This window comes from Vitis riparia, chromosome 5 (genome assembly GCF_004353265.1).
Source record: "Vitis riparia cultivar Riparia Gloire de Montpellier isolate 1030 chromosome 5, EGFV_Vit.rip_1.0, whole genome shotgun sequence".
NCBI lineage: Eukaryota > Viridiplantae > Streptophyta > Magnoliopsida > Vitales > Vitaceae > Vitis > Vitis riparia.
In genome coordinates this window covers 4,163,492-4,184,572 of record NC_048435.1, presented here as the reverse complement: position 1 = coordinate 4,184,572, position 21,081 = coordinate 4,163,492, and the positions used below count along the sequence as shown (strand labels likewise).

The window sequence follows — 21,081 nt, the reverse complement described above, 5'->3', positions numbered from 1 at the left end:
GGTCCACTTCATAAACTCATGAAATGCATTTGAGGGTTTGAGGGATGATGAAAATATTTCAATTTTCATCACTGTGCTTGACTTGTTCCTTACACTTTATAGCTCAGCTGTACGTGCCCTGCTTTACTATACAAAGCAAACTAGTGAATTATGGGTATCATGTGGTCCACACGGTTAGCTGGCTGGCCAAGGGTCCCACCCATTTGCACACCATTATGGTGCATGGATGTTGATTTCAATTCTTTTCTTTATGCCCCTATTAAATCAATATCATCTATTTATTTATTTATTTTCCTTCTTTCTTGGAGTGGGGATGTCAGTTTTAGAGAGATTCTGAGAAAAACGACCAACATTATTACATCCATACCAACACCCCCCAAGTGTTTCCTAAATGCATTTGGATAGTCATACACATTCTTAAAATTTTAGAAAAGATTATTGTATTTTTCTTTCTATATTGAAGGTAATATATGTGGACAGGTGAGCATAGTTGATTTTGTGGATGTGGGAGAGGGGAGAGGGGAGAGGGGAGAGGCCCAGGGCAAGCTGTCTCATAGCAGGAGGGAGAGGCAAAGTTCAAAAGATATCATGTGACTACTGTTGATGATGAAGGTTCCCTCATCTAAGGATTTTATCTTATCTTAGACTCACGGTTCCAAAAGAAATCTAGCAATGCTTCAAGGAATCAGACATATTTATTTATGATACTCCCTTTAGATTTTTCCCTATAAAAAGCCGGTGATAAATATTGGAATTAAGATATGAATGTTCCTTTACTCTTCATTCGGGTAGCATGTACTTAGCCTTTGTGGCTTGCCCCTCCTTGTTCATTTCAGAGCCCACTTCAGATGGGAAAAAGAATAGAGAAAAAAAAAAAAAAAAAAAGGAATCCCACCGACTTTCGATTCCATTCATGTCGAAGTTAAAAGTGAGGGAAAATCATGGGAAGCAGAGACATGAGTAGAGATTCTTGTCGCATGTATGAGTGTAGACTTTTTTGCTCCCATCTGTTAATTTTTCATCCTAAAACGCAAAGCTTAGCCATTATTTTGTGGCCTTCAATTTTAATCTACCTTCTGGTTTTAGGCAATGGACAGCAAGCATGGGTCCAGCCAATAAGGAACACTGCAATTCTTTGTGAGTAAAATCCAAAGAGAAGCAATCAAAATGAGGAACAAATGGGATATATGTAAATATATCTAATGCCCATTAGGAAGCTTCATCTTTTGATCTACAAGAGCCATCTTTTGCATTAAGTAACATGAAACTTACAATACTTGCCTTATAGAATTATCATCTTCGTAATAATATCACAGCTCAAAGTACTATTTCAAGGACTTGTCTTTGGAAAAATGTTAACAAAGTAATAAGGCACCCAGACCCACTTCACCCCCATTTCTGCCCTTCACTCAGATGACGTACTCCATGGAACAGATAAAGAAAAGGGAAGAGGAGAAAAGGAACATTTCTGCAGCTTCAGAAGCAGTTCCGGGTCCATTTTCCAAATAAAAACCAAGTGTAGGAAAGAAAGAAAAAAATCTATGCCCCGCCAGCTGTGTCCATATCTGTAGCCCCATCAATTCCCTTGAAAACAACACGTAGTTTCCTCAGACATGAAGTTTTCTTGTCATTCTTGGTGGTTGAACCAGTCACATGTACGATATCCTTCCGGATTTTACCCATTAAATCAAAGAGCGGTAGATTTAGGTTTGATCTGGTCAACTCTTCTAATACTGGAGGAGCCTGTATGTACAGATTCTTCTCTCGATGTTTGACACTTGCTTTTGAAAGAAGCAGCTTAGGGTGCTCTTGAAGTTGATCCATAAACTGTTGAATTCAAAGGATATTCAAAGGAAGATAAGACAGATGACCAGAGAAAGATGGGTCAAATCAGAATTTTGCTATCAGGTTTTTCCCACATAAATATTCCATTTGTTTCAGCCGAAAGCCATGAGGACAAGGATTATCAAGCCAGTAAACAGAGATGCTCATCAATTTATATTGGTAGGTGTGTGCAAGCCTAAAGATTTGCCTAGGACAGTGAGTGCCAACGAGAAATAAAGGAGAATCAGATATTTTTCTTTTTGACGAGCATAAAGGAGAATCAGGTACAAGATTCAGAAAACCAGATTCTTTCTTTTTAGTGAATCGAAAAATCTATTAAGAATTCTTGTCATATCTGTGCAGGTGAGTTGCAACAAAGAAAAATCTCAAGCTCACCCAACTGATTTTCCATGGCCTTCTTCCATGGCCAAATCAGTTGGTCTAATGTTAAAGGGAAATTAGGGATAAAGCATCAAACACATACAGAAAACTTGAACATAAGGTAGATTCAGATCAGCTCTAGGTGTGAAACTAGGGTTAATAAATGCAAGTTTTTACTTATTTATTTTACTCAACATTAACAGCCAAAACGATCAAATCATGAGAGGATTTGTGTATTTGTATGTGTGTGCATATATATTCTTAGGTTGCACCAGACCCAGTTGTTCTTTTTCAGTAGAGCATCATACAAAAGTGACCCCTTTTGGTTAGAAATAAAACTACATGATTATGTCCATTATAAACTGAAAAAAGAAGGGCCATACAGAGTAAACTAACCTTTTGTAAAGTAACCGAAGTATCCAACTCAATAAGAACACCTGGACCACATATAAGACAGTCCATGTCCTTCACAAACTCAGTTACTTTAGTGTGGAGACCTTCAGCCCCATTGTACCTACAAAATATTCAAACAGAACATTTTATCTAAACAGAATAATAAACAGATCCAAGAGGAACCTATCACGATATTTGATTTTCAGTATTCAACTCTAAACTGAAAAAATGCATAAGCATAACTCCATCACCAATAAAATTATCAATAACTAATTAAAAATATCACATCCATGTTATGAGCAACACACTCATGATGATGATCATTAAAAGTTGATATCAATTAATGATAATGAAAGGAAAGAAGGACAAAGAAATGCCATGTTAATGCCACTGTAATCCTTCATGAAAAACACAAAAAAAAATATCAAAAGAACATATACCATCAGCATCAGAAAATTGGAAAAGAGGGAAGAGATTGAAAGAGGAGCAAATTTTCAAATTGGGTGTGTGTGTCTTCTTGTGTGTGTGTGAGAAAGAGAGAGAGGTAGGGAGAGAGATGACCCTAACAAAACTTGATAGAACCTCTAGAGTTTTGGGAGGGTCATGTCTTCAAAGAACCACCACTAATTTGAATTCTATTTCCACTCATAATCGAATGACTTCTTCTCTGTTCCTTTTTTCTTTCTTTTTTTTTTCTCAGAGCCACAATGTTTTCCTATTTTCACAATGTTTTCCTTATATCCAAACATATATGATATAAAATCAAATGTTTTGAAAGCAAATAACAACAACAATATTTATAAGTTAGGGGTCTTAGATATATGACAAAGATGCTTTAGAATATTAACTCTCAAGAGTCATGGGATAAGCAAGCTAAGAATATTCTCTTGAATCGTCAAGGGCCAGATTGAAAAGCATGCCATATATAGATTTGAAGTGGAATGGATAAAGTTGAGAAGTGCTTCTTGAGTGTTGTGTAATATCAAAATTAAGTGGAAATTCTTATGAGGCAGCTATCAGGGCAGTCATGGTCTATAGAACTAAATATCGAGCAGATAAGAAATCCATGTAACAAAGTTGCATAGCTCAAATAGAGTATATCAATGGAAGAGCAACAACACAAGAAATGATAGATATGAAACTGACAGATAACAAATAGATCCATCCATCAAAAGCTAGAAGAGCACCACTGCAGGACAAAATTTGGGGAAGTTTTCTAAGATGATTTATTCATATGCAACAAAGACAAACAACTGCATTCTGAGGAGTAATATGATTCAAGTTGAAAGGACAAGGGCAAAATGAAGGCCAAAGAGAATGTCAGTCAATATAGTGAGAAAAGACATTATGGCCTATGATTTAACAGAATATGATCTTCCATAGAGCAAAATGAGCAACAAGGATTGTGTGGGCAACACCATATCACAAAAAAAAAAAAGAAAAAAGAAAGAAAAAAAAAGGGATTGTGTAGGCAACACTAAGTAGTTGGATAAGGCTAAACAGGAAAAGAAATCATGAAGTCAAAACAAAGTGGTTGGATAAGACTTAGTTGAGCTGAGTTGAGACAACAAATATACAGATTGTTTCCAAGGTTGTTAATGCTGATGTATGACAATTTCTAGAACCATCATAGCAACAGCAACACTACAAAGAATGCCACAAGATCTGTCTGCATACTTGACTTAGTGAGGCAATAATCAAGTATGAGAGACACAACTTCAGCTCTAAAGCAAAATCAGAATGAAGAATCTAGAGAGGTAGCTAAATAAGAATCAGAAATTCAAGAAGCAGAGAATCATAATGAAAAGCTAATTTTTTTTTTTATTCAGAACCTTTTTTCCAGACTACATTAATCTATAGTTGCTAACATCATATGTTTACACAGCTGAAATAACTTAGGAGGTAATTTAAATGAAAATGAAGCTATGTAAATCTATCAACACATTTAATTTATGACATCAAAGCCTGTTTAATAACTCTTGTCATCATTAAGAACACTTCATGAATGCAACCATGAAATTCATTAACGTATCATTTAGTTCTAATAAAATGATCCATATAACAAGGACAAGACTTTGTGAAGTTGAATATTAATTAAAAATTGAAGAGGAAGTATGGCGCACGTTAGATAGTTTGATAAAGTTTTGCTGCATCCTGATACAATCTTCAAGGTTTCCAGTGCACATGCAGCTGAAATAATTGCATTTGTGGATGCAATGGCCGGTATAATATTTTTCACCACACCCTGTAAACAACAAAGAAATACCTGCTTGTGTTATCACAGAACTGTGAATTTAAATCTGTATAATTAGAAAAATTTTGCCACTCATACATATATGTGTTGCCAACACCTCAATGTATATTAAAATTCTTTAAAGCTATGGTTGGAGGGCTAGATAGGATAGAATATGACACATATTCTAGTATATTGTTTTCAATATAATATGATATCCTTAGATATTATATCTAACAAATAATGATATCCTAGGATATCTAATATGGTATGTTATACCATGCTAGTGTTTGGTTTGTTAAAGGAATTAAAAATGGAATGAAAAACATATTTCATCTTAATGTTGTTTTTTAAATAAAAAATAAATTGATTCCTGATGTTTGATATTCAAAAAAATATGAAACTTAATCATATTTAGCATTATTTGAAGATTTATCCACAATTTATTTTTCAATAACTAATTTTTATTCTTTATTAATAATTAAAATATTCAGAGTTTTATAAATAAATAATATAACATTTTTAAACCAAAGACTTATTTATTTATTTGTTTCATAAAGTGACTCACATGAAAAACAAAAATGAAAAAACATAAAAGAATAGATAAAAGAAAAGTATTTATGATTTATGGGATATGCATATCCCATCTCTTCCCATGGGATTATTGAATCCCAAGTATAAGGAATTTTTTTTTTCATGGATAAAGTATAAGGAATATGAGAAAGAGGATCAATATCTTATTTCACCTCTTATCTTATTCCATTCTTAATCAGACATGAGATAGGATAAGAGGTGGGATAGCTTATCCTATGGGACAGGATATGCTATCAAATCTTTTATCCTATCTCATATTATATCAAGCACACCAAACCTAGCATGAAGTATTATTTCTTTAAGATTTGAAAAGAAAAGGACACCAGAAGCTAACCCACATAATGATTAAGCAAAAACAGAAAAACTCTAGCTTCAGAAATATGGAAATATACCTGAGTCAGAGAGTATGTGACTCCTGGAATGCCAAAGAGCTCAGCTCTCTTAACTGCCTATATAATATCAATGGGATTAGAGAACAACATATGAAAAACAAAAACAATACTAAAAAAGGGGGAAAATAACCAAACAAAATGGGAAAAAAAACATTATGGCAAATGTAGACAGTTTATTAACCTCAGAGTAGACCCATTTCATATGTTCAGGATCATCTGGATCAAATGCTTTTCCACTATGAACCTAAAAAATAAAATTTTTTTTTTTGATAAGTATACCTAAAAAATAAAATATGAAATAAGATGGTAGAGAAATTAGTTCAAAAGAACACTGGGATATATAGCTTGGAAAAATGACAATGCCTTACCTCATCCCACTTGATTAAGTGGGCATATTCAATACAATGAGCAGCAGTTCTAGGGGTTTCTGCAAGAGTGCATAAAGGAAACTTCACTTGAGGGGGAAAAAGCCAGATGGTACACTCAAAGCATGGAGTGACCCCTGGAATGATAACCCTGGCATGACCCTTGAAGCCTTCAGTTCCACCATCCACCATAGGTTTAATTGTTTCTTCCAGTGGTTTATCATCAGAATCATACTCTAAATTTCCAAAAACACAATGAGACGACTAGATAAGATGAGGCAGAATGTAGAAAAATCTACTCACTATGAAAATGACACACATTTGATTCTCAAAAGCATATAAGGCACAGATAAGGATTGGACATGTAACCAAGAAATGTATTAAACAGCTATGAAAACAGTGAACAATTTTATAGAGTATCAGAGCAAAATAAATTCAAAACTAAAGGTGATAGCACCATGAAACTCTAATATAGCAGGCAGCCGCTGAAAAAGTTTATGTCAATCTCGTTTCTTTGTATATGTCATGTATACCATGTTTCTTATTAATACAATCCTTATTTACCTATCAAAAAAAAAGGTTTATGTCAATCTATTGGCAGTTGCACCAAGAAAAAATAGTTTTTAAGGAAAATTTTATGGCTTCTGACACGCCCCCAAACCAGATTCATCAAACTAACAGATTGAGAAAAAGCTTAAAAGCCAAAAAGTTCACTTCAGTTTCTTATCCCTCATATGCTGTAGCCCCTACCACTGTTAAAAGTAATAGAAGCATAGGGTAAATGATGGTGAAGCTTCCTCCTCTAACATCCATGGGCACTCTGACAATGAACCTCAAGGTTTTTTTTATTTTTAGGCCAGGCTCCAGATAAATGCCAAGACACAGCCATGAAGGCTCATGCCCACCTCAAGTGTGAGATACTAGCAAAACACATCATACATCTCAAGGCTTGCAGTATATCATGAAAAGGTGAGATGAAAGTATTTTTTGATAGGCAAAAATGATTTATTAAAAAAGCCAAAGAAGGGACCAGCCTATTAACCAGCCTAATAATAGGCTGTTTCCAAGGAAACATCTAGACAGGAGTTTGGAAGAGAATTCTCATCTAGGATCATCTTAAGGTGAGAAGTGGGAGATTGGGTAACTGGTGTCTGCTCGTGCAAAAGGAATGAGGTATCAGTGCACCATCTTCTGATTCATTGCCTAGTTCATTGGGGGTTGTGGTCCATGGTATTCTCTTCATTCTAGATTATTTTGGTGCTCCCTAGATCCTGGAAAGTGGTGCTTAATGTCCCTCCATGTTTGTGTGCATCTGGAAAGATTGGAACAAGAGGACTTTTTTAGGAATCCATAATACCCAAAATTAAACAGCCATTCTCTGTATATTCCTGGATCAAGGATGACCCTGTTGGGGTGCACCCCCATTCTTTGATTGGCATCTTTTATATATTCTTGTTTGCCTATCAAAAAAGAATGACTGTTGGCAGGAGGTAATCATTTGTGAATTTCTACAGAAGCTAGGGTGGCACTCATGAATAAGAAGTTCTATTTGTTTCTTCTTTTTTTCTTTGCTTATCCAGTGGCATTTGACACAGTTTCAAATACATTGTCAATTGTTGATATCTATTTTTACATTGTCAATTGTAGCTATATATTTTTGCAATGACCCATGCACTTATTCAATATGCTACATATCCATTGTGGTGCATAAACCAAATATAACATGTGGATGGACCTCAAAAGTCCACACCATGCAAAGTTAATTTTAGGACACCATGGATCATCATATCTCCACGTGCCTATTGAAACCTTAGCCTGTTATTTCCTTTTTTTGTGTTAGGACATTATAACAACCTGGAATACATCTCTACCCTCAGGGTGGAAACCTATCTTTAATAGATGCCCACAATGGTGGATGCCCACCTTTGAAGTCTCTTCACCATCTCAAAATGAAGACATCCACCTCATAATGTAGATAAGGTGCCCAACATGCTAAGTTGGGCAATAAGATTCCCTTTCCCACTTTCACATGTTGATTTCACTAACCTTTCCTCGCCCAATAAAGATGATACTTCCAACAAATTCCAAAAGAGGAATACTCACCTAATCATGTTCTCACTGCTTAGAAAGTATCTCCTTCTCCTCTTGAATGCCTAAAGGCATATCAACTAGATGTTCCACGCATGTCAGAGTCAGGAATAGGGCTCAAGGAGCCCAATTGGGTTTGGTGTACCTCAATGATGTGCTTACCATCAAGTATATAGGGTTTCAAAGTCATGGTTTGATGACTCTAATTAAAAGCTTACTGAGACAAAATATCACCAGTCATTGTTGAGCCTAGCCTGTTTGAACTAAGTGATATCAAGGACCACCTCACAGGACATGTTTCATTGTTACCTCATTTGCTGTCAAAAGCCTAACCAGGTGTATACATGGCACCATCTTACTAGTTTATATGCATGTGACACCATATTTTTTGATAGGCAAATAAGAGCATGCATTAGAATGCCTAGAAAAGGCGAAAACAGTACACACGAAGTATACACTAAATGCCAAAAAAAAGAAAAAACTAGGCAGCAAAAAGACAAAAGAGCCCACCCCTTACTTAACAAACAACCACTCTATAAAGTCAAACAAAGACAAAGTGTGATCCTCTATATACACCCTAACCCAATTCACAAAATTATACAAAAAAGAATATTCGATAGCTTAGTCAGCCCGTTCGACATCGTTGAATGCTCTCCCATTCCTTTCCTTCCATAAAGTCCACATTAGGCATAAAGGGGCAGCCCTCCACACCTTTTACCCACAAAAACTCCACTCCACCCAAGCAAGTTCCCCCTCACAGTGGAATGCAAAACCCAATGCACACCGAAAAGGGAGAAGATCAGACTCCACAGCTTACTAGCCTTGCTACAAAACAGAAAAGGATGGTCATTAGTTTCCTCTTCTTCTTTTCACAAGAAACATCTATTTGGCAAATTCCATCCCCTTCTTTTCAGCTGGTCGGTAGTCAAAACTCTATTCCAAGACGCTTCCCAAGCAAAAAAAACTCACTCTCATTGGAGCCCAAGACCTCCAAATAATGCACCAAGGGAAACGATCACAAGAGGCCCTTGTATAAGAACAGTAGAGAGAACTAGATCACAAGAGGCCCTTGTATAAGAACAGTAGAGAGAACTAACAGAAAAACAGCTATTCCTACTTTCTCTCCAGCTCAAAGTGTCCTCCACATCTCTTTTAACAGACACCATATTATTGGTTGATAGTTTATTAGCTCAGTTAATTGTTACCAAAAGACCCAAATGGTATCTAATAAAAAAAACTATTATAATAAATCTCAAAGGGCCATCATTTGAAAAGATTTGTGCTTTTGTAAAACTGATGTTCACTTCAGAATTCCACTCTTTGAATTCTCCATTTGAAACCCTTCAAAGGTTTTTTGCCATCCTCTACAACCCTCTCTCACCTCCCATTTCACTCCATTCTCTTCTTATTCCATGACATCTTGCCATTCATATGACCAACCTCCATTCACAAAAAACTCAATGTAAACATTGGTGGATTATGGATTATGCCCACTTTGGGCCTCTTTCAATCTACCATCTTCATTACACACACAAACACATGAGACACCCAGAAAGCATAAAAGGTTGTAAGCCAATACCAAACTCTCAATGGACAATAAAAAGGACAACTCCTATTCCCTAAAGAGTCTTTGGACCACACAAATAGACTTTATGCAATAGTCTTTCAGCCCTACAACCAACAACTCCATCTCATCCAAGATTCTCACATTTTGCTTTTTCGTAAGCACCAAAACGAGAAAAGGAAAGTAAATTTCCAAATTTTCCTGTCTTTTTCCAGTTATTCAAAGAGTCCTGAACAAAGACAACAACACCCATGATATGCTATAGACAAGAACAGTATGAATTAGAATAAGCCACCTCACAATGAACCCATGCACTAAGATCAGACCCAACTACATCAATGAATCAATAGTAAGAATCACCCTGCAAACTGTTTCCCAAGCAAAAAACACAACCTTGGGAGAGGTACATCGAAATAAGTCACCACCATCTCTAAGTCCCAATCTTTAGGAATTCTTATAAAACTATTGTTCCAATGGCTTTTCCATCTTCATTGTTCTACTACTTAGCAACAAAAGCTATCAATCACAACCAAGACAAAAAGTTCCAGAAATTGATCCTCAAGTGACTTCACCCCACACCATATGCGAACCCAAAAAATTAGTTATCTACACATTCCCCATAAAAATATTAGTAAATCCATGGAAACTATTCTATTCCTTCCAGATGGCATACCACAACCTGCAATCAATTGGACACTGCCTATCTCAAACTAATCCAAAAATACTAATCACCACAATTTTATGTCTTTCATGTCATTTACCCAATAAGGCTTCATTAAGAGCAAAAAAGATATTAGATCCCTAAGCCTCTTTCCTTAGAAGACAAACTGTTGACCACTACAATTGGACACTGCCTATCTCAAACTAATCCAAAAATACTAATCACCACAATTTTATGTCTTTCATGTCATTTACTCAATAAGGCTTCATTAAGAGCAAAAAAGACATTTTTTTGATAGGCAAGAGCAAAAAAGATATTAGATCCCTAAGCCTCTTTCCTTAGAAGACAAACTGTTGACCACTTGATCAAATAAGACTCCTTCCCTTCTCCTCTTTCCCTTAAATGATCATAGCTAGACTATACTACAATAAAGGACCATTAATGGTCAATTTTAATAAACCTGACAATAAATTTGGTTCTTTTGACACGATTTGATTGCAAATAAATTTAAAAGAGAAATAATTATATTTCCATATTAGATTAGGTAGATTACTTTTAAGGATTGTAAGTACATCATCCTTTTAAAGTAAATACCTTTTTCATGAAGCAATGCACCTCTCTCAATGTTTTATCACTGAGTACCAAATTTCTTTAGACTTGAAACAAGCACCCAACTACATGCCTAAATGGGAGGATAGGAGTAGTTCCACTTCATACCTAAGTAGCCAAAACCTCCACATTTACCATGTTCCTTACCAGAATCATCTCACTCTACTGCAAGTTAACTTTCAAGTCCAATGCCACCCTTGAAAAACATATCTTCCTTCAATTGTTTTCTCTAATCTAGATCCTTAATGAATTATTCGTGATCATGAGGAGTTTCTTTTTTATTTTTTATTTTTTTGATAGGTTCCAGTCATGAGGAGTTTGTGTGGCTTTATAATCTTAAACTTTTGAGAAATTGCAACATTATCAGTCAACCTTGAAATGATGCATAAAAATCACATTGCACCAAAAATTAAGAGTAATCCTCTCACTGATTAGAAATATTAGACATGGTCAGTTTAACTTTCACTTAAACTTACACAAAAAACTAAAGAACCACAACAAGAACAGAAGTACACAGAGAAAAATAATAAAAAAATGAAGCAACCTGTGCAAGATTAGGCTGAAGGCAGCAATTTTAATATCAAAACAGCTGATTTTTATAAAGAACACAACAAAAAGGACATGGACCAGTTATTCTACATCAAAACTTTTTTTTTTTGATAGGTTATTATTCTTCATCAAGACATCATGATGGATAGCATTCAGTGGTAACTGAAATAATAGTCCAAATGGTACAGTTATTTCTGCATCAAGAAATATCATGATGGATATCATTCATCTTCAACTGAAATAACAATGCTACGTAATTTTTAGATAGCCAACCAGGAGATAGGCAGTTGATACGCACCTAGAAAACTACAAGCCACAGCATTTATGTAGCTCCGAGCCTCAATGGAATCAAGACCAAGGGCAATAATATTGAAATGATTATAAAATTCAATGTCTTTGTCCTCAATCCGGCAAAAATGTGGCACAATATTTACACCACTAACTCTTTCCATAACACGCTTTGCTGCCACCTCAGCTTTTGGCTTTCCAACGTCTTGAAGCCTACATTTGGAACATCTTGCTTAGGGAACACTTTCTGAAAAAATATAGAATAATCGATACAACTTCAAGGCATTGAAAATGACCCATCAGATAAGGTAACAGCTTTATGAATCCATTGTTAGGAGATGCTAATTGCCAGGTGTTTGATGTTTTCAAGCATTAAAATAAAAGGAATACATGTATATACACACAAGAGTTGCACTCTTTTTTGGTTAGGCGCTTTTAATTAATTCACACGCCTATCAATAAGAATAATTACATTCTCACATCTAACTGTTTAGAAAATGTCACTGAGATTCAAAGGGAAATCAACAACTTATGACAAATACCAACCTCCTCAAATAACCCAATTTGACTAGAATACTTCCGATAAAAAAAATGTTTGACATATAGTGGTATTTTCCCATTTTATTAGTATTATAGATATATTTCCAGTAATTATTTGTCTCCAAAAACCTAGAAGAGGATTCCAGCTTGGTCCCACCGCCAAAGGTTATCATCTTGCTCAACTCCTCAATTTTCTGGGGTACGTGGCCTTAAGCATGAGCAATCTTTGTCTGGATTATATGGTTAGGTTTGGGTCAAAATCTCAACCTGACTTAAAACTGATATCATATCCCAAACTTTTTTTTTTTTTGATAGGTAAAATCAAGATGATATCAACCTAACTTTTTTTTTTTTTTTTTTGATATCATATCCCAAACTTAAAATGAATGTAATAACAGACATAACCGATACCAGTACTGCATGTATTTTAAAAGTGTGTTGGTATGCAATCATCTCATTAATAACTATAAAAACAAAAGTAAATTCCATTCGCACCCCCTGAGGTTAGTGTATATACACTAAGCTACCATTAGTTTCAAATTTCGTTAGCACCCCTATAGATGTATTTTGTCTACAAAATATTTTTTTTAGAGAATAAAATTTATTTTGTAGAGAATTTTTAAACACGTCTATCTAGAATCTTTCTACCTAAAATCTCTTTAAAAAAAATTATAGGCAAAATACTTCTATAAGGATGTTAACAAACAAACTTTAAAACAATAGTGGCTAAGTGTATTTACATCAAACCTCATGGGATGTGAGTAAAGTTAACCTTAAAAACAATATAACCACAAAATAGAGACACTAACATGGGTCTTGCATCTATCAAGAATCTAACAGGGAGACCAAAATCAATCTGAAATTCCATGCAACAAGCAATGAAAATATATCCATCACATAAATTGATGAGTCCTTAACCCAGAAGAAAGGTTAAACTGTCATTTCTTGGTATAATAACCAGTACCTCCCTCTAGGTTCTATGCATCCATTGTTCTATAATTATTCTACTTTCTTCCAGCAATATAGTATGCAAAACCAAAGATCCTCTTTTCACTTTCTACTCCTCTCACATTCTTAGGAAATTGATATACCAGTTCCTTCTCAAATACTCTCCCAAAGAACATTTTCAGATGTTACACTCAGATAGACTAACATATAAAACTCCGAATATTTAATTTAACATGAATAGAATAGTCGTCTGGATCAAAGTTAGGACTAAGTTATAAGCAACTGAATGGGGTTGGAAGCCAATGCACAACAAAACCATTCACTTGGCGCCCATCCCTAAGCCCAAATACTACCCCTGGTCATCAGACTCACCACCAATGCCATCAAAGTTGTGATTTGTATCACGGAAACATCAGTCCACCCAAGAACAAAATCATTTCCACAATTCGAAAATAACCAGAAGGAATTATGAACCAGAAAGTAGTTCGCGAATTAGAACTAAACCCAGCAATGAATTCGGAATCAAATTAAAACCCAATAACCAGAAATCATTAAGAAATTAAAAAAAAAAAGAAAAAGAAAAAGAAAAACCTGAAGAGGAACTGCCGATTAAGATTAGAAACCTCGATACGGTCCATATCTATGACTTCGAGGTTCTTGAAACCCGACAAAGCCAAGTCCTTTAACAGTTCACAGCCCAATCCACCTGCCCCTACCACCAACACTGTGGCAAATTTTCGAAGGTCATCTCTCAACTGCAACACCAAAAAATCAACTATTGAAACACCCAAAATAAATAAAAATAAATAAAAATAAATGCGATAAACAAACACGACTGTTTTGAGAGAAAGACCTCGGGGCCAGGCTCGAAGGTGGGGCCAACAAGATGGCCGGGACGGAGAAGGAGCTTGTCGAGGTCCCGTGATCTGCTAACGTGCGCCGTGGAGTCCGCCATTGCAAAAATCCTGCTGCCTTCCCTCTCTCCTCTTTTTCTGAAACAACCGCTGACAACTTCCCCCAACCCGATGGTAGCTTAGCTTTTACGCTTGGAGTGTTAAGTATTTAACCTGCGCACCCCTCCTCACTTGCTCACTCGCTGAGTGCGTTGGGTTTAATCAGAGGAGGGAGCCTTCGCATTTTTACTTAGTTCAGTCTTCAGACCAATAGCTTGTTGACACCTATACAATTATGTTTGCAATACTCCATTCCCACCGTTAAATACGCATAATGAAATTTTAATAATTGAAAATTGATATTAACAAATAGGGCTAAATTCATAAAAGAATTAAAAATTAAAAATATTTTCTTAAAATACCATGTTATGTTTTTAAGAGTAAAAAATCATTTTCTTATTATCGGTTTTTTAATTTTTTATTTTAAATAACGATAATCTATAAAATAACTACCAAACAGGTGTTAAACTTTTTTTAAAATTTGCTTTTAAAAGTTAAATTTTAGTTAAAAACCAAAAAAAAACATTTTTTATTTTATTTTATTTTCTAAAAATAAGGATATTTGACAAATAATTTTTAAAGGAAAAAAACTACTTCAAATAAATAAAATTTAGTTTTTTTCAAAATTAAATTTTCTATTTTGATTTTTGTAAATTTAATTTTATAATCTAATTAAATTAAATTACTCCAATCATTTTTTATAATTTCAAATTAGTCTTAAAAAATTAGTACATTTTTTAACTGTATTATGCAAACCAATTTTTGTCTATTATTTTTTTAATACTAGTTTTTAATTTCAAATAATTTTTAAAATTAGTAAAATCATTAATAAAAATATAATTCTGTATAAAAAAGAAACAAAATAATCATTTTGGATCAATTTTTGTCCATAAACATTTTACATATTGAATTTAATATTTGAATTTTAAATTATTTTAAAAATCGATTAAACTTATTAATAAATCCAATACATTAAATTTTATTTAATTTAAAATTTATTTCCCAAACAAATTAATAAAAATATACTTATACATCACGAGTTCCAATTCACGACTTTTTAATAATAGTTGGATCCATTTTGATTATCCAGTTCCAAATTATTTTTAAAAATTATTTATTTATTTCATATAAATGAAACAGTAGAGAAAAATGTAAATCCACTGCTTATTCTCAGTGGAAGCAGTAAGCCATCAATGGAGAAAAGTTGCAACTTACAAACAGAAAAATTGCTAATTACACAAGTTTTCCCATGAAAACAAGTCATCTGAGATAACTGAAGATGTCATACAGTTCAATGGTGAAGTCTGTGGTCTTGCATCCAACCACCCCTTCAGCCTTTAATGGCTGACAACATGATTATTTCCCAAAAATAATAATGATAATAATCACAATAAAGTATCCACGTGTGTGTTCTTTTTTTTTTTTTTTTTGCAGTTTATTCAATGAATTCCTGCCATCCTAATTGCCTCCTAAGTCTGGGTTCCTTCACTATTAACAGTCTTGACCTCTGGATGAGATTCTGGTTGCCTGATCGCTACCACACAACTCTCTGGCAGAATCCTTTTCTCTAAGATCTCTGCTTTCTTCTTTGTGGAAAAATTTGAGTTGTTCTGAAGCAATTGCATCCTTTCAATGCCAGCATATAAATAAAAGAAAAAAAAGAGTATTTCTTCACCAATCATGACTCTGCATGGGCCGATGAATTTGATGGGGCATGCTTGAGGAAGAGTGCATAGAGTAGTTCATTCCATGCATCAGGGACTCCGGGCAGACACCAGTGGCTGCAGTCTTGCCGGTGGAGAGGTGCAGGGTCTGGCAGATAGTATCTAGATGAATGTCCATCTTTCCTTCGTGAAGACATGTCGGTTACGTTTAATAGGTCTAATTTCAATACCTCTGATCTGTTTGTACGAGCTGATAACACATCCACAACTGTCTTTAATTGAGACCAAGTTTCGGATGGCACCAGTGAGGAGCCGAGCTCTGGGAGTGTCTCCAAGTGACAGGTTCCACCAGTTTTCCAATTCCCACCTCTGTGAAAGAAAAATAAATACATCTTCTATTAGTTTAGCTCCATGGGATATTCATGTAACTCTCTACAACTCATCTCTGTTCCAGGAACAGGAAGTTCAAAGAAATTAAAAGCTTGTGCGAGCCAGGCTTTACGAGGTGTAATGCAACAACATTGAATGAGAAGATCAGTTGGGAGACAAACCTGAAATGTACAGGGGCGAATGTACGAAAAAAGACCTGGGTCTTGTTTGTATTTAATTTAGTGTGTATGTAGTCCACCACTGTCTCTATGGACCTGTAATATGCATCTTCTACTCTCATGTCCATCTTCACCTCTTTGCCTTCTTGGAAGTAACATCCCCTGTCAACAAGTAAATAAATCAGAATTTGAAGTCAAGACGCTTGAATGATACTCAAAGATGCATAACAGACTCGATATGAACATGCTAAATATGCAGTCCACTTCCAACAACTAGCTTTCCCTTTCATGTCACTTTCCCCATATTCATAAATTCCAAAAGGCAACATCCCAATATTTATTGGTTCCACAATTAATGTCCAGATCTTGTTTATTTCAATCTAGAGAAGTCAGGATTCTCACGGGATCAGCATTCAAAAGACAATCTACACAAGCCACTATCAGCAAGTTCACGACAGTCACATCTCATTACAGGGTCCAATCAAAAAGCAAGGTTGAAAGTTGAAAGTTCAAAGAATCCACTCCTACATCAAAACAACATTATAATGGCCCAAACACTATTTAACATCATAGCATCTTATACTTTCCACAACAGCAACTCGAATTGAGAGATTAAACAAAATATAAAGAGGGTCATGTCAGAAAAGAAGATCCATTAACAGCCACATAAGTTCCAAACAAAACCACCGTCACAAACCACCACCCGTTGGACCAACTTTATGAGAAAAACAAGAAAAACAACAGCTCAACCCACCAAAGAAGCTTTTCCAAAAGTAAGACTATTCATTTTTCTCAGGCATATATATCTTGCTATTGAATTTGCTACCATGAATTTCACATACTATAACATTACCCACATGGACCCCCACGATCCATACTTTTTAGATTCCACAAGAGGGTCAATTATAAGGTAGACAACACCCGCTGGAGATCTAGAAGTCTCCATTAGGAAAGGCATGACGGTGCTTTTGAGCACTTGTACAGAATAAGATGGTCATGAATAGAGAAGCAGAGTTAAGGTGCCCAATTCCACTCCAACTTTGTATCCGCACTATTCACACCCGGAAAAGTAACAAAGGATTGCATTAACCTTCCATGCAAGCAAGTTCCTACAACCCAGGCTTTGTGAGAAAATCATTCACAGAATTCCTACAACCCAATCCAAAAGTTCTTAGTGTAATAAATAGACAATATAAATGCAGGAAGGACAAGGTCCTACAGGATTAAATTACCCTCTTATGGTCTTCTCATAATTCCACCAGTGACCTGTGTTGAACACCAGCACATCTGCATCTCTCCACTTCATGGAGCTCCAATCCATTTGATCCAATTTCAGGGTGGTCCTTATCATTTTTGAAGCTCCAGCAGGAGGTCGGCTCTGCAGTACAAGAAATGGAGCCCTATAGTACTCCACAGTGCAGTTAAAATCCTTAAACTTGAACACCAAGAACCCCTTGTGCTTGGTAATTGGACTGCCATTCACTTCGTAGATTGAAGTCTTATTTGGAATTGCAGAAGAAAGCATGCAGAGGAGGGACTCCCATTGGTTTCTTCCAATGGAGTCACCTACAAATGCTAGCCGTTTGTTCCGCAGTCTCTCCAACATCAGAGTTGCATTAAATCTGCTTTCCAAGTGACCAGAAAATATTACCAACCATCAGAAATACTTTTGGAGGCTGAGAATTCTTTAAAAAAAAAAAAAAAATGGAACTTGATCTTCTTCATTTTATTCTTTCCTTGTTCTTTATTTTAATTAGATTCTGGAAAAAAATCTGCTCAATTAAGCAGACATGGCTTTATTTCCTGGGCACTAAATAATGAAATTCAATTTTTTTTAGCGTCTTCTTTTACACGGTTCTTAGCAAACAGAAACCAAAGGGAAATGAAAAATAAATTCTACCATAACTGGCAGGCAGAATGATAAAAGTAAAACTAATTCAACTTGTCTTCATTAGTCGAGAGCATATGGATCACGGGCGAAGCTGATGAATGGAGGATAATGGTCCAAATTTATGGAGGAGAATACAAGGCACTGAGCAGAAAAGAAAAGACAAAAAGGTAGAGAGTTTGGAATGTTGATTGAGGACAAAGTCATTTTCATCGAGCATAACGTAATGGAACCGGAGATATACGCCATTATGACACACTTCTCCAAGCCACTCACATATTCCCAAGTTGAAAAATACAATTGTTTGGTTACTAGGAAAATGAAGGAAACTAAAATAAACAAAATTTGAGGGTCATATTTTCTGTTACTTTCTGTTCACACAAAAAAACAATAAACGATTTTATTTTTTTTATCAACTAAATGGTTGTATTAGGCATAAGCGAGTGTTTTCTTTTTCCAGTTTAGTAAGTGGGTTCTTCTACATTTTCTCAGCAATCAAACAGGAAAAGCAAAAAGGCATAAAGATGGTAAAGAACCTGGGCAAGTTGCAATCTTTGGGCTGCCAACGCCATTTAGTATAGAACATATCAGGACGCCCATTTTCAGAACATCGAAACCCATCATCCATAAAGCTACAATCTTTGGATTGGTACAACGGATACGCTTCGTCCCACACCCAACCTCCATTAAACACATCACACCCATCACCCTGCTCTGCCAGAAAATCAACCCTCCGATCCTCACTCGACCCACCAAAACGAAACCACATAAACCTCTCCGATTGGCTAGAAAACAGAAACCCTTTAGCAGCAGCCCTATAATCCAAGTAAAAGAAGCAGCAGATCACAGAAACAGTAACAAAGAAGAATCCAAGAACACCCACCGAAGGCTCTAACAGCCTAAACCGCTTGAACTTCTTGAAAACATCAAAAAAGGGCAGGATTTCATGGTCCTGCTGAGATGGGGTCTTAGACATTTCGACCTCAGAAATGGGTTGGCGAGTGTGAGTTGCGTTTGGTTAAATAGAAAATAGAAACAGAACAAGCCAGTGTGATTGAAAATGGGAAAGAAAGAAACAGGTGTGCTCCGCAAGGAAAATATCATTCATACCCAGTAGAGTCCTATAATGCGATTTTCTCGCTTCTTTACTTGGCAAGTGAGTATGGGCTAATTGGATGAGAAAAAGAGAGAAAAAGATGGGTGTGGAGGAAGCAAAGAAGCATTCATGGCGGAGTTAATATTTTCTTTTTCTTTTTATTTTTTCTTTACCTGTTGCTTTGTGGAGAGATAAAGGGGGAAACATTTTAGAGAGAGAAGGACCTGTTTGGTGAAGAGAATAATGATGAGAGAGTCATAGACTAACTGGCTACTAGGATTCAAGTTCAATTTCAAACCTAGAATGCGCTACAATGGCTTGGGTCGGAGTCGGAGTCAAATCCGGACCCTGGCTTACTGGGAAGCCTAGGGAAAGAAAGGTGGATTGGATAACGGTCACGGATAGGATTTTTGGGGAATAAATCTCGCGATTACACGCAATTTTCCTTTTTTGATTTTTCAAATAGTGTGTGGAAAATGTGCCGTTTTCTGATTGGAGGTGGAACCCACGCTCCGGGTGAAGGGCGTGGCGTAGTTGGACATCCATCAAATTCATAACTTCGACAAGGAAAAAGCACTGAGAATATTAAATAGTTATTGTCCCCACTTCCCATTTTGCCCTTCTCTCTGCCCTACTGCATGACTTTTTCCTTTTTTTTCCTTTTTTTTAGGCCAAAATATTAAAGAAATTTATATTTAAAGTTTTGGATATAGTAAAAATCGTAAGAAAAAATGGAAAGATATTAAAAAAAAAAAAACCTTTTAATAAATGTTTTTACATACCTTTTAAATTTTAATTACTTTTTTTTCCCATTTATATAAAATAAATAAATAAATCCTCAAGCAATGTTTGATTTATGGAAAATATTAAAAAATTAGGAAATATATTAAAAAAAAAAACTAATTTTCTTATGTTTAGAGAATTACAAAGGTTTTTTTCCCTTCATTTTCCTTAAAAAGAAGATAAGGACTTTTAGGGCAAGTTTGAAACTTTAGAGTAAGGAATGGAATATGATTCCAATGTATTTGGATTATTTTTAAAATAGTAATAAGAATAAAAAAAATTAATTATAAAATATTACTTTCATTAAAAGATTAATTATACAAAAATGAAATATTGCTCTCATTAAAAGTGTGATTCCTCCGCCACAATTCACTTGGCGAAGCCAAAAATGTAGGGCGGGTGGCAAAAATAGAAAAAATTCATTTTAAGAAGGCAGTGTGATATAAAAATATAAATTTGGCTTAATTGTTGAATTTTTTTTCTTTTCCTTTTAAATTTGATAGTTTAATGGAAATTTTGTTTTTCCCGGGACATTTGCCTATTTTATGCATATACTTTCCTACTTTTTTAATTCAAATAAAGAATAGGAGGGAATTTAGTAAAACTTAATTCTTATTACTTAATAACTTAAATTAACTCTAAATTAAATTTGACTTAAAACTTATCACTTAATTCTTAATTTAACTATTAAAATTGTTTGATAAATTAACTTAAAATTAA

General features: G+C 35.1%; 2 protein-coding genes across 3 annotated transcripts; both read right to left on the bottom strand.

Moving 5' to 3' along the window:
* Positions 1-1,186: 1,186 nt before the first annotated feature.
* Positions 1,187-14,470, bottom strand: LOC117914357 (NEDD8-activating enzyme E1 catalytic subunit). The gene is made up of 9 exons (XM_034829664.1): positions 14,283-14,470; positions 14,021-14,184; positions 11,952-12,154; positions 6,186-6,418; positions 5,999-6,061; positions 5,818-5,874; positions 4,722-4,843; positions 2,602-2,719; positions 1,187-1,827 (listed from the first exon to the last, which is right to left on the bottom strand). The coding sequence occupies exons 1-9, from the start codon at positions 14,382-14,384 to the stop codon at positions 1,540-1,542; spliced, it is 1,350 nt and encodes a 449-aa protein (XP_034685555.1). The 5' UTR covers positions 14,385-14,470; the 3' UTR covers positions 1,187-1,539.
* A 1,106-nt stretch (positions 14,471-15,576) lies between these two features.
* On the bottom strand, positions 15,577-19,854 carry LOC117915123 (protein trichome birefringence-like 10). Of its 2 annotated transcripts, XM_034830700.1 has the most exons (5): positions 19,366-19,456; positions 19,019-19,267; positions 17,827-18,216; positions 16,598-16,756; positions 15,577-16,415 (listed from the first exon to the last, which is right to left on the bottom strand). In XM_034830700.1, the coding sequence occupies exons 2-5, from the start codon at positions 19,249-19,251 to the stop codon at positions 16,061-16,063; spliced, it is 1,137 nt and encodes a 378-aa protein (XP_034686591.1). In that variant the 5' UTR covers positions 19,252-19,267; positions 19,366-19,456; the 3' UTR covers positions 15,577-16,060. The 2 variants fall into 2 exon arrangements, with proteins under 2 accessions (XP_034686591.1, XP_034686590.1); XM_034830699.1 differs by having other exon boundaries at positions 19,019-19,854.
* Between the last annotated feature and the right edge of the window lie 1,227 nt (positions 19,855-21,081).

Bases quoted from the DNA above. Each gene is read 5' to 3' on its own strand.
- LOC117914357 (XM_034829664.1), bottom strand. From the start codon at position 14,384: ATGGCGGACTCCACGGCGCACGTTAGCAGATCACGGGACCTCGACAAG. The intron at 12,155-14,020 runs GTTTTTCTTTTT...TTCCAAATGTAG, and splicing joins AATCGGCAGTTCCTCTTCAG to GCTTCAAGACGTTGGAAAGC. The intron at 6,419-11,951 runs GTGCGTATCAAC...TTGGAAATTTAG, and splicing joins TGTGGCTTGTAGTTTTCTAG to AGTATGATTCTGATGATAAA.
- LOC117915123 (XM_034830699.1), bottom strand. From the start codon at position 19,458: ATGTCTAAGACCCCATCTCAGCAGGACCATGAAATCCTGCCCTTTTTT. The intron at 18,217-19,018 runs GTTCTTTACCAT...CTTGGAAAGCAG, and splicing joins AAAGATTGCAACTTGCCCAG to ATTTAATGCAACTCTGATGT. The intron at 16,757-17,826 runs GTAATTTAATCC...ACTTGTTGACAG, and splicing joins TATGAGAAGACCATAAGAGG to GGGATGTTACTTCCAAGAAG.